The sequence below is a fragment of the Poeciliopsis prolifica genome, unplaced genomic scaffold (assembly GCF_027474105.1).
Source record: "Poeciliopsis prolifica strain line A6 unplaced genomic scaffold, Auburn_PproV2 SCAFFOLD027, whole genome shotgun sequence".
In the NCBI taxonomy this organism is placed as follows: domain Eukaryota; kingdom Metazoa; phylum Chordata; class Actinopteri; order Cyprinodontiformes; family Poeciliidae; genus Poeciliopsis; species Poeciliopsis prolifica.
Genome location: NW_026562402.1, coordinates 2,479,882 through 2,492,075, shown reverse-complemented (window position 1 = coordinate 2,492,075; position 12,194 = coordinate 2,479,882). Strand labels below are relative to the sequence as shown.

Sequence of the window (12,194 nt, the reverse complement as noted above, 5' to 3'; positions counted from 1 at the left end):
TGGGTCTGTTAAGATGTCTTCGATTGAAACAGCTTTTGATTTTAGTACATGTGACCACTTAGTGCTGCACATTCGAAGAATGACCATTTGCAGTTCTTTAAAATCCATGAAATATTTAGAAAATCTGCTGTGCATAATAATTTGGAACAGGACATTTTGAGTTTTTTATCTTTGAAAAACAAAAATACTGTTCTCATGGGGAGCTTTGTTCAGTAAAATTTGATTTATACTGTAATAATTCATGACTCGAAAATTATATTGACCATCATTTGCATTGACCTTTTTAAGAAAATCTGAGAAAATATCACTTGCATAATAATTTGGAACACAGTGTATAGCATGTTCAGGTTGAGCTTTTTTTTAAAAGTAACTTAGTAATTAAGTAATTATTTTTTAATATAAGTCACTAGTAAAGTAACTTGAGTATTTTCTGAAGGAAGTAATCAGTGATTAATAACATGTTACTAATGACAAGAAACTTGACTAACATGAGAATAAAATGAATGGATCCATAACTGAGTCCAAATGCATCGACTGTGACTCCTTTCTAACCATTTTAACTTTGTTAAGCTGAATAGCTATAAAACAGACAGAAGCCTCTAATTTGTTACTTCTGTAATTCAAAGCATAGTGTTGTGATCCACACTGACTGAAATGTGGAACTTGAACACTAATTCTGAGAATTGGTATCACACAGGATTCTGTCACTTGGTTCCATTAAACCAAGATACGGGGAAGTTCAAACTCCTTTTTTTTTTTTTAAGTTTGTGTACTCTTGTCAAGGAAGTGCTGGTCACATTTTCAATTGCACCAGACATTCTTAAACACCCTGATAAGCTAAAACCAAACATGAACCAGAGAGAAGCAGAAACTCAGTCTAGTCAAAAGTCTTTCTTGGTTTTGACTAGAAATGCATGGACCCAAAAGTAGGCAGACTGGAGGCAGAGAGGTGAAGAGATTTAATGATGGAACAAATTAAGACAATTAAAGTTCTTTCACAAATTGGCCAAAGAGCTTAAACACAGAAAAGTAGTGATCAATGACATGGGAACGAGCTGAGTCTAATGAGGGGAATATTTAACACTAAATTAAAGATAACATGCTGAGAGCTGAACTAGAGAGAAAGGGAAACAAGTCTAACATGAAAACAAGATTAGCAAGCACAACATTCTGCCTTACTTAACCTGACAGGTTGGGCAAAAAGAGCATTAATGAGAAAAGACACCAAGAAGCAGGATGGATTTGAATGAAGAACTGTGACTTGACAGAATGGTGACAGCACAGCATTTAGTGATCCATTCAATCAGACTGAGCTTCACTGAAGAATGGCAAGTTGAAAACAAATATTGAGACGTCATATGAAGTCCTGTCTAAAGTTTGCAAAAAGACATCAAGAGTTCTCATTAATGACTTAGATTTACTGTTACATTCACTTGAGAAACAGAAATATGCTGAACTAATAATATTCTAAAGAACATGTTGTTCTTTAATACAAAAATACAGCAAGAATGTTCTTCAACTTCCTTCTTAAAATAAAGAACATAAATGTTTTTCATGAACAACCACACATAAAAACTGATGCTTTTATTACATCACTAAATAGCAACTGTTCAACAAAAAAGTACACAGTTCTAGTTAATACAGGAAGTAACCACAGCCCAACATATGTATTTGAAAACACTTTAATCTAAACACGTGCGCATGTGTGTGTGTGTGAGAGAGAGTGCGTGTGTCCTTATTTATAAAATGTTTCTCCATAAGGATTTACAACAGCCACACACCTGCCCACCACGACCCGACGAGGGTCATAAATTTTCAAAGGCCCCCAAAGTTCAGAGTCACGTTTTGTCAGACAGACGATAAAAGTGATCTTTCTCAAGAGATCTTTTTAAGATCAAGGGTCTTTAAAAAAATCAATACAGAAGAACTCCAGGACTAAAGGCTACTGTCCATCAGAGTTGTCCATAAATGTCAGAAGACTGGAAAATGCCTTGTGCTCATTTTAGTTTACTGCTAGCAACATCAGCATCCATGTAAAATCACATGTTTCACGTAACATTCAACAAAACTGCACCTCTTGGTCTTGAAATTAGAATTTCAATCAATATTATGTTGTAAAGATACAGTAGCTATACATGAGCTATTGAGGAAACAATTTTTACATTACTTGCTAACGTTTTGGATCAAATATTTGTATTTCAGAAAATCTTAAATGTATTTTTTTGTTTTGTTTTGTACATTGTTATGTAAAAAATCTTCTTTTCAAGGGTTTCTGGTTCATCCTTTTGAATCATAAATGTTGTTCTGTGATACACATACTTAGTTCAATTCAAATTTAATTCAAAAATACTTTATTCATCTCAAAGGGAAACTAAATATAGTTGTAACTCATATGAATTCAACTCTTCAGAGTTATTGTAGAAAGTGACAGTTGAAGGCAGGAAATCACTGCCTTCACCTTCCATGATCTAAAATAATGAAAATTTTAAAACAAAATTTAATGATTTATATTTAAATGATGTCTACTTTTGGTATGCCACACTGGCTCTTTTAATCGAACCAAATAAACATTTTTGCCTTTTAATTATGACACAAGTAAACACAAACTGTCACCTCCATGTTTTTGGTTTGATTTTAATCAACATATTTTTTTACAGAACATGCCTCCAAATATGAGCACTCTGCAGATTTATCTAGAGCAGCTGGTTGCCATGGTCTTTTCTCAGCCAGTCTCTTTCCATGTAGGCTCTCACTGTTCCTGCTGAACTCCTCTGTGACGCATCTGGAGCCAGAAGCAGACTGAACATCTCCATAGCCTCTGGGGTGAACCTCCTCCACAAAGGAGGGATGTCATCCTCCACGTAAACTTTCTTCTTCGTCTCGCACCAGTCGGCAAACTCCTGATAGAAGCTGTCCGAGTCCATGCAACGCTCCCATGGGAAGTAACCGGTGAGGATGCAGAAGATGACCACTGCAAAGGCCCAGGTGTCCAAGCTGGGCTCCACGCTCAGAGGAGGCACTGTCACCTCTTTCTGATTGTCCAACAGAGCCACCCTGCAAAGTTCTGGGGCCATGTACGGTAAAGTCCCTGTGATGAAGCGTATGAGGGTTCCTCTTTTCTGGGCCAGGCCAAAGTCTGCCAGCTTGACCTGTCGGCAGTGAGAGTCCAGCAGCAGGATGTTTTCAGGCTTGACATCCCGGTGGACCAGACCGTGGCTGTGGATGAACTCCAGCGCACTGGAGATCTGGAGGACGCAGCGTTTTACTGACGACTCCGGGATTCCCACCTGGATGAAGAAAGAAAATATGCAACCTACAAGTCATTGGTTTAAAGCAGAGTATCAGTTCCACCTGGTGGAAAACCTGAGCCATTACATTCTATGAAATTAAATGCATCTATGTATGTATGTAATTTAGATACCGATGGATTAATATCTGTTACCTTTAACTTTCCATAATCTCAAAAATAATGAGATGTTCAAGATCTTACATGAAAATTCTGATTTACTACACTAATCTTTATTAAAGGGACAAACAAAAAATGCACCACATGTGCCTTTAAATAAAGACTAGATGTGTGCTTTTGACACATCATAAATGGAGCGTTGATAAACAAACTTTATGTCCATTAACGACTTTGATGATGGCGCTCCACGAAATGTAACTTTACTGGTTTCTTTAATGGTGACTGGGCTTTGTTTTATGATGTTTTTATTTTTGTGTTTTTATAATGTAATGTAGTCTGAACTATTTATTTATTGACTGATATGGCTTAGTAGTAAAGATTTGTAATTTAAGTAACTGTTAGATCACACCATTACAGACCCTACTGAAGCCATTTTTTCAAATAAGAATAAGAAAAATGTTTAAACATTTAATACATGACAAAAGAAACATAAACAATCCTTCAAATCTTTGAAATTCCTTTGCAGCAGTGGCTCAGGAATTTCAGTGTGCTGCTTTTTAACTTCCAGGTAGCTGTTCTGGTTTATTGCACTATTTGTATGTTAAGATAAATTAACAAAAATGACATTTTGTGTTCATATTATAATTTTTCTGACCAATTTATTTTGTCAGGGCATCACAAACGTCAGCCACCACAAGGGGGCAACCAACGCTTTCAGCCCAGGTGTAGCAGTGAAACCAACCCAGTTGTTTAGAAAGCTTTAGGGCTGTGAAGGGGCCTTCTAAGGTTCTTCCTCCTCTAACGTTACTAATTGATACTAAATATTTACAAACTCTGTATTGAAACATATTGCTAAGACAGGAATCATTTATTGAATTATGGACAGTATTAGAACTTAAGATCATGTTAATTATTCTCTGGTGTGTGTTGGGAGGCCTGTGCTTCAGAGATGTTGACTATTTTGAATAGATTTATTGTAATATGTAAGAGGTGTGTGAAGGAATTGTCTGTTTAATCATAAGGAGATCTATTTCTCATAATTTCTGTTGAATTTCAAAACTCTGATTTCTGTCAGTAATTCTAAACATTTTTATCTATCGCCCGGTGTATATATTCATATATCTGACATTCTGAATGTTTTAACTTGTGCTTCATTAGAAGCATTTTGACCCACAATAAACATTCACTCTAAAATGTTTATAAATATATTATCAGCTTTGTCATAATTCTTACTTAAACAATGAATGACTTCTCACTTTTGGCTTGATGACAGCAAAAAGATCCCTCCCAATGACCAGCTCCTGGGCGAAGCAGTAGTGCTCTTTGGACTGGAAAGCGATGCCAAACAGGCCCACAATGCAGGGGTGGCAGGACAGGTGTAGGGAGATGCAGTACTCTCGTAGAAAGCCCTGCAGTTTAGTGGAGGCTTTAGGCATCACTTTCAGGGCCATTGGAGTCCCTGCAGACCAACCACAGGGCAGCCATCGATGAGGGAAACAAGCACCGTTACTGCTTCCTTCAGGTTTCAGGTGCCACATGTGTGTTTATTTCAACACATTTATTTCCATATGCTGATCGCTGTTGGTTTTTCAGAACTGTGGTCTGCATTGATCTGTATATTTTGTTTACATTTACCAATTAACTGCTTTACTCACTGACTCATAAGCCACCATGCAGCAAAAGAGTTCAGCTGAGTATCTCTGATCAAAATGTTAATGTTTTTCAGCTGCCCTTTGATAATCATGGATCCCCTGTACAGAAGTTTTGACTTTATGACCCTTTAAAGATACAATAATTGGCTTTTAGTTATTGTTTAGTTATTGTATAAAAAAGATTTTTTACTTTTTGTGTAATTTTAGATAGAATGAAAATAAATCTTGAGTTTCTCTTTTTGAGCGAAATAATGAACAGTACTTTCAGGCTCCATTTATACAGCAAATAAATATTGATTTTCTTGGTTAATTCCATGTACATACATCCAGACTAGCAAATAATTGAAGTTTCAAACTAACAGTTAACGATCAGAAGAAAAGTGTTTCACACTTTCACAGCAAAGTTTGTGGATCGAGATCCAGAACTAAACTGTTCCAGTTTAGTTCTGGAACAGTTGAGAACCACTTTGAAATGACTGACATGTCTTATACGACCATTAGCTATAGATTTTGTAAGATTCTACACAAGAATACAGAGTAGTTGTTGGCAAAACTATAGTTTTGTAATGGCCTATTACAGAACCTTGTGGAACTTCCTAGGACACAGAGAAGAACCAGGAACATCATAATTCAACAGTCATGTTTTGCAGAATTCCATAATATAACTTAATAGCTCAGCAATTTTTCCTAAATAGGACAGTTTTGAGATTTGAAAATTCATAGCTGTCCAGTAATGTTTTTAAAAATTCAGATAAATAAGATTTGGTGATGTATGAATATAAACAATGAAAAGACTTGATGAATAATGCTTTACATGAATGTACATTTTATAATGTCGTTCATTTAAAGAAACTGCCCCCTGAGGCTGATTCATAAGCCACCATGTAGTAATAACTCTATTACTAACTGATAGTAATGACTCTTACCCCTAAAACGGTGAGTGACCAGCAGCACTTTGCCATATTTTCCCCGTCCGATCTCCTTGATGATGTTGAAATGTTCCTGGATTTCCAGCTGACCGATGCTCTGCGACGTCAACTCCATCAGCTCATCGATGAGGCACCCTTCAGCGAGACCCAGTTCAATCATCTTCTTCCAAAAACATAAAATAAATAAATTTGATTTTTTTTCTTTGCTTGCTTAAAATTTAAGAGACAGGGCTCACCTTAAAAAAATCATCTACTTTGCATGTTTAAGCATCCATTTACCTGAGTTCTAGCATCAAGTAAATCTCTAAATTGATACAAATTTGAGTAACTTTGATTCAAAAAAAACTTTTTATTGAAACAAAAAGTAAACTTTCTCTATTTTCTGTCTATTTAAAGCTTTTACGTCCATGATGCTAACAATGAAATCAGGCATTATGTTGATCTGCAGAAAAGATTTGTTCTATGTTGTTTGATATATATATATATATATATATATTATATATATATATTATATATATATATATATATATATTATATATATATATAATATTGATGGATAATCATGTGGTCTTGCCGCTGTCATGTACACAGCATGCATTGTCTTATTCTTGGTCGGAATCTTCATCACATAATCTACTAAAAAATGTAACTTCTTTTTTACATGTATAATTTACAACAGTCACTAAAAGTCACATTGACTAATAATGACAGTAGCACAAAATGATGTAATTTTTTTGGTTTAAACCTATAGTGTTTAAAATAGATTTTTATCAACTACTATTGTTTTAGTTTATTCAGTTAATTTCTGAAAATTCACTCTTTTTTAACAATGTCTTCATCATTATTTATATGGGTTTAATGACACATACAGTAAACTATCCAGCATGTATGTCAATAGTAAGTTATTAAACTCTGAGCTGTTGTTGTTAAATTGATGATAACAATGAGTAGATATTGATAACATCTCAAAACCTCTTTATGCTTACCTTTTCTCGAGGCTGCTCCAAAACACCGTCACTGGAATCTGAATAGCAAAGAGTGCAAATGAACAGAATGTCTACAGCTGGTAAATATACTCTGCAAATGCTGAATCAATGTCCTCCTTATTCCTTCTTCCAATTTCACTAGTGCTGCTGCAGCAAGTGTAACTCTGGAAGCTCTGCACTGTCCCTCTCACTGCGGTGTGTTCAAATGCTGTGAAACATCAGAGCCAGCTTTAACAGCTGATTACAAGCTGGCTCTGCAAAAGACACACACACACACACACATATGCACACACAACTTAGTATGTGTCATGAAAATGGTCCCCATAAGGTATTATAAACAAATGCGCACACACAAACTATTTTGAACGTCTACGCATATTAGGACTTTATGCACAATCCAGACATTTTCACTCATCTTAACCAATAGCTGTATTTTCGTAACCATAACCAAATGTAATTCATGCCTTATTTCTAAACCTAACCCCTCACCCAAAACAAAATTGTCCAATGTATCATGACTTGATTGTGGTCCACATAAGGCCCATTGGTCTTCAGGAGGTTGCTAAATACAGCGAAAATGGTCCTAGTTAGTGTTGGATGACCGAAATTACTAAAATGTCTGGCTTAGGTAGCATGTTATTATAATTAATAATTTATTATTAAGGAAGTAAATGTTGTGGTTGAATTTTCATTTAACTAATAGAAGAACAGCAGGAGCACCACCAGAGTATCTGGAATAACTAACCAAACACTTTCAGCTTCTCATGAATGAATGAATTCAACATCACTGGACAGCAGGCACATTTCACTCAAATGTTTTCTTATACAGTATGATAAATTATTAACAAAATAGCTTAACCCCAGCAAATTTTATATGTGGCCAGACCTATTAACTCCTTAGAGACCATTAAACCAGCATTTAAAAATGTCTAAATCATTTTATTTAACTAACTTATCTTAGTGCAGACACTTAGAAGATCCAGACACTTAGAAGATCCAACCTGTAAAGAAGATCCAACCTTTCTGTGAGACGATCAGTCTGAAAGTCAGATTGAAAATGATGTCCAGGAAGGGACTGGTCCAACAGACCAGGTGAGCTGGATGGCCAACTGGACACAGGACACAGAGTCTCAAAAGACCCAGTGGTTTAACGATCACATGGCAACCGCTCGGCGACGCGAGCGTACTTCCAAAATAGCAGGACAGCAAAGGATTTTATAAATCTCAGTTTCAGTCATTTGGGAACTTAAAATAATCTGGATCCACACATAGGAATTGTTAAAGGTTCTGCAGGGAACACTGAAGGTTTAATCTTCCTTCCTCGGGTTCATGAGTTTTTATCTTAGAACTTTCATACAACTTTGCAGAGGATTGTCAATATTTATCTAAACTTTCTGGACATTTGTATCTTTTTTCAAGACCTATTTTTATTCTTTGGCTTTTGATTCAAACTGTTTGAGATTTTTTATATATATACAGTTATGAAGTACATTTGTATTTTGTATTAATCTTACTTTTAACTATCTCATTATTATTGTTATTGTTTAATTGATTTGTATAGTATGTTGGTCAACATCTGTTGTTATTATGCCATATAAATAAATCGACAATAATATAGGATAAATCATGTCAGTTAACTTTATTCACATAGCTATAATGTAATCTTGTAGAGCACAACAAATGTGCTTTACAAGACAAATAGGTGTGATTTGGTTAAGTGGAATCCCAATTTTCGGTTATTCAGTTTTCTCAGATTCATTTATCAACTGATTTTTCTATGAAAGGTATTATGAGTCTTTTTGTCTATTAAAAAAAAAACTCACATGCTTAAATTTAGAAAGTCCTTTTGGTTTTTCTTTTTCTATCGTCTTTTCTATCTTCGCTTGATCTTTTGATCAGTGCTTCAGCCAAACAAAACAAACCATGACCAAGGTTTAGCAGTGACAGCTACAGACACTGCTCCTGTTTCACTCTGCCTTGCAGTGCGACATATCTTAGCATTTTATAACCTCCTAAAGTTCAAACTCCATCGATAATGTCTGACATTCCCAATTTTCCCAACGAGTCTAGTACCAGCTCAGAGAGATTCTTACTTTCATCAAGGTGTCTGAGTTGGGAATGCACTCAAGTAGTGCCACTCATGTGAAACAAATCCCTCAGTATGTCACCTTCATCCCAGGAAGACTTAATGGGGGTGTTGTTGTACCAGTGTGAGAGTAAAAGTGTGTGTTAATCTATGCTTCAATTGCCAGTAACTCACTCAACACTGTCTTCATACCATAGTGGTTATTTTTGGGGGAACCAAGCTGCCATGCTAAACAAATGATCCCAAGAAACAGATACTTTGTTAATCCTTCTGGAGTATAATGAGGTGTGAAGAACTCATAGCTCAGCTTCAAACTACAGAGGTCATTTTATTGGAAATAACAGCCAGAATGTCTGTATGTTTTTGGACAAGACACCTAAATTTAATGATCTACTCGACATAAGCACACAGCTTTAACATTCTGAGGCAAGTAATATGAAGCTATATGTAGAGTGTCCAAAACCTCCTAATGAAAGCTCCCTGCTACTGCTGGATGAGCTTACAGCCAGAGTGAGTAATTGTAGTTATGTAGTGGAGTGTGTTCTGAAATTTGTGATCATCATGTTACGCTGTCACCACATACATGGGTTAATGTCATACTTGAGATCTTTTCCTTCTAGGACTGTGCTGAGTCGTCTTCAAGGCGCCACAGACAGAGTCTCAGTCCAAATGTTCCCGCTTCTGTCCTCCATGTCCTGGAAGAATTCACTTACTGAGGTGTGAGAACTGATGTAGCAGCTCAGTGTATACGTTTAGACTATTTATTTTAGAAACGTTTTGGAATTAGTTTTCATGTAAAGAATTAGACCATATACAGGAAGTTGCGATGCAGTTTTCTGATCCGTGACATTCCTCTGGCGTCTGTCTTCAGTCAAGTTTGTGAGGCAGTGACGCGATCACGTCACTCTTGTTCCAAACCATACTGTTGTGACTCAGCTCATTCGTGAACAGCAGTTTATTGCTTGTAAGCATATGTTGTATAGCCAGACTGTTTCACTTTGGTTTTCTCTTAATTACCAAAGAGGAACAGGACAGAGGATCAGTTTCAATTGATGTGCAAAAAGAGTGAAACTGTAGCAGGAAGCAGAAGCAGAAATTAAGCAGCAAATGAATAACTCTGTCCAACAATAAAGGGAAACAGAATTTCAAAATCTGTCTCCAGATCAAGTACCATGTTAATCTGCCACTAATGTGCGAATTAAGTTCTTGTTACTTTATTATGTACAGGGTAATCCTGTAATATTGAAGGGCAGCTGTATTGTGGTGCAAAGACAATGAGGAAAAGTCTGTTTAGGGAGTACTTCATGTATAATAGTCAAAAACTGCCTGATTACTTAACTTATCTCAATCTAGCCTTGTTGGAAAGGTCATGATGTTCCTCAGGATAGTTGGGAAGAGCAAACAGATGTAGTGTAGCTTAATGTAATCTAATAAACACAGACTAATGTGAAATAATGACAGCATATAATTTTCTTCTTGTGGTGGATTGGTGACCCATCCAGGCTGTTGTCCAATCACTACTGGAGGTAGACTCCAGTCCCCATCACCCACAAGGATAAGTGAGGATTGACAATGGATGGATGGTTATTGTACTTTTTCTTCTGATAAAGATACAAGTTTTGATAAAAGACTTCAATTTTTTTCTGCTTTATAAAAAAAAAGGGGCAGCAATGTTTTGGAAATTTACCTACTAACACACTTGCTCTTGTTATTTTGGCTTTGATTGTGCTTGAACCTGCTGCAAGTTAAAATACAAGCATGGCATCAGACTCCAAGCATTACCAGCTGTTGTGGATAAAACCGATTATCATTGAGTCGGTTTTATCGTCCTGTTTAGTGTCCCGGTTCAGTATCCTCTCTCTTAACAACAAGATCTGCTTGAACCTAATAGTAAAATGGCCCAGTGAACCGACAGGTGGATTGTGGCTAAATCCTCAATGTCACTATGCTGTGAAAGTTTGCTATGAGACAGATAAATAAAAAGAAAATTAAGCTTCTATGCCTTTTCCATTGCTACTGTTTGCAAAAATGGAGTCAGAAACAATTAATCAGAGACCAAGGGAGGGTCTAATCACTGTCAATAATCATTGCGAATGCGTTCCTCAATGTGCTGATGGGAGAAAAACAACATAGACAGTTAATTGTGTCTCTGGTAACCAGCCTTCCTGACAACAGGGCAGTTGTGATGAAGAAGTAATAGCATAGCAGAGACCTATGCTATAGGGGGAGGATGAGAGAGGTGTGTAGACAAGAGAGACTGACAATCAGAGCTCTTCCTGGCTCTGATTGGTTTTTAATATTGACTACTTCCAATCAAAATTATATTTATATTTACTGTCATTTCATGCCCACTTTCCTAGTAGGCCAGAATGTTGACTCACCTAATTGTAACCAAATCTAAAGGTATAAACAAAGCTGATTGATTGATAGACCCATCATCAGGAATCACTATGACTGTAATAGAAATCCTGGACATGAAGTTCTGCATCGTTCTAGTCAAACCCTTGGTGACAGGCGGAACGCCTCGTACCTCGGTCATTTATATATTCCACATCAACAAATGAACAGTTTCAATTTTCCCTCACAGCTTTAACAAATTCTCCAGCTGCTGCTTTTGAACTCTCAAGTTTTAACAAACACCTAATCATTGACCAACATGTTTCCATGACAACTAAATAATCAGTTTTTATAAACATGAGGATAACAAAACTGATCATTATTCACCTGAGAATAACCAAGATTACCATTTGTATCATGAAGGATGTACTGAAAAACATGATGCTTCATCTAACATTGTGTTATGTCCAGATGTGAAGACTTTTGAACTTTGACCTAAGGTTTTCTGATGCGTGAAACGGAGGGTCACAGTTCACAATTTCTTTGACCGTCAGTTCAACCATGTCAGTCATCTTTAGATGTCTGTAAAGGTCCGATGAGTCCCTGTGGGACCTACAGCTTTAAAGCTCAGAACTCTGTTAGCTTGGTGTGATGACACACACTCGCTATGTACAATTGTGGGTACGGATATTTCCTGGTTTTTACTTTAGTATATTTTATTATTCAGTAACACTACAAACCAAAAATGGCAAAGATGTAATAACCTCACAGAAAAGTCTTGAATCTATGTGCAAAGTG

At 36.3% G+C, this 12,194-nt stretch overlaps 1 protein-coding gene across 5 annotated transcripts; it reads right to left on the bottom strand.

Moving 5' to 3' along the window:
* Positions 1–944: 944 nt before the first annotated feature.
* On the bottom strand, positions 945–8,087 carry si:dkey-8e10.3 (serine/threonine-protein kinase SBK1). Of its 5 annotated transcripts, none has more exons than XM_055048515.1 (5): positions 7,975–8,087; positions 6,974–7,011; positions 5,985–6,150; positions 4,663–4,865; positions 945–3,287 (listed from the first exon to the last, which is right to left on the bottom strand). In XM_055048515.1, exons 3-5 carry the CDS (start codon positions 6,145–6,147, stop codon positions 2,694–2,696), a joined length of 960 nt encoding a protein of 319 aa, XP_054904490.1. In that variant the 5' UTR covers positions 6,148–6,150; positions 6,974–7,011; positions 7,975–8,087; the 3' UTR covers positions 945–2,693. The 5 variants fall into 5 exon arrangements, with proteins under 5 accessions (XP_054904490.1, XP_054904492.1, XP_054904491.1 ...); XM_055048517.1 differs by having other exon boundaries at positions 5,985–6,147; XM_055048516.1 differs by having other exon boundaries at positions 7,993–8,087.
* Between the last annotated feature and the right edge of the window lie 4,107 nt (positions 8,088–12,194).

Coding starts and splice junctions, on each gene's coding strand:
- si:dkey-8e10.3 (XM_055048515.1), bottom strand. CDS start 6,147: ATGATTGAACTGGGTCTCGCTGAAGGGTGCCTCATCGATGAGCTGATG. Junction 4,866..5,984: donor GGTCACTCACCGTTTTAGGG/GTAAGAGTCATT, acceptor GTTGGTCTGCAG/GGACTCCAATGGCCCTGAAA. Junction 3,288..4,662: donor TTGCTGTCATCAAGCCAAAA/GTGAGAAGTCAT, acceptor TTCTTCATCCAG/GTGGGAATCCCGGAGTCGTC.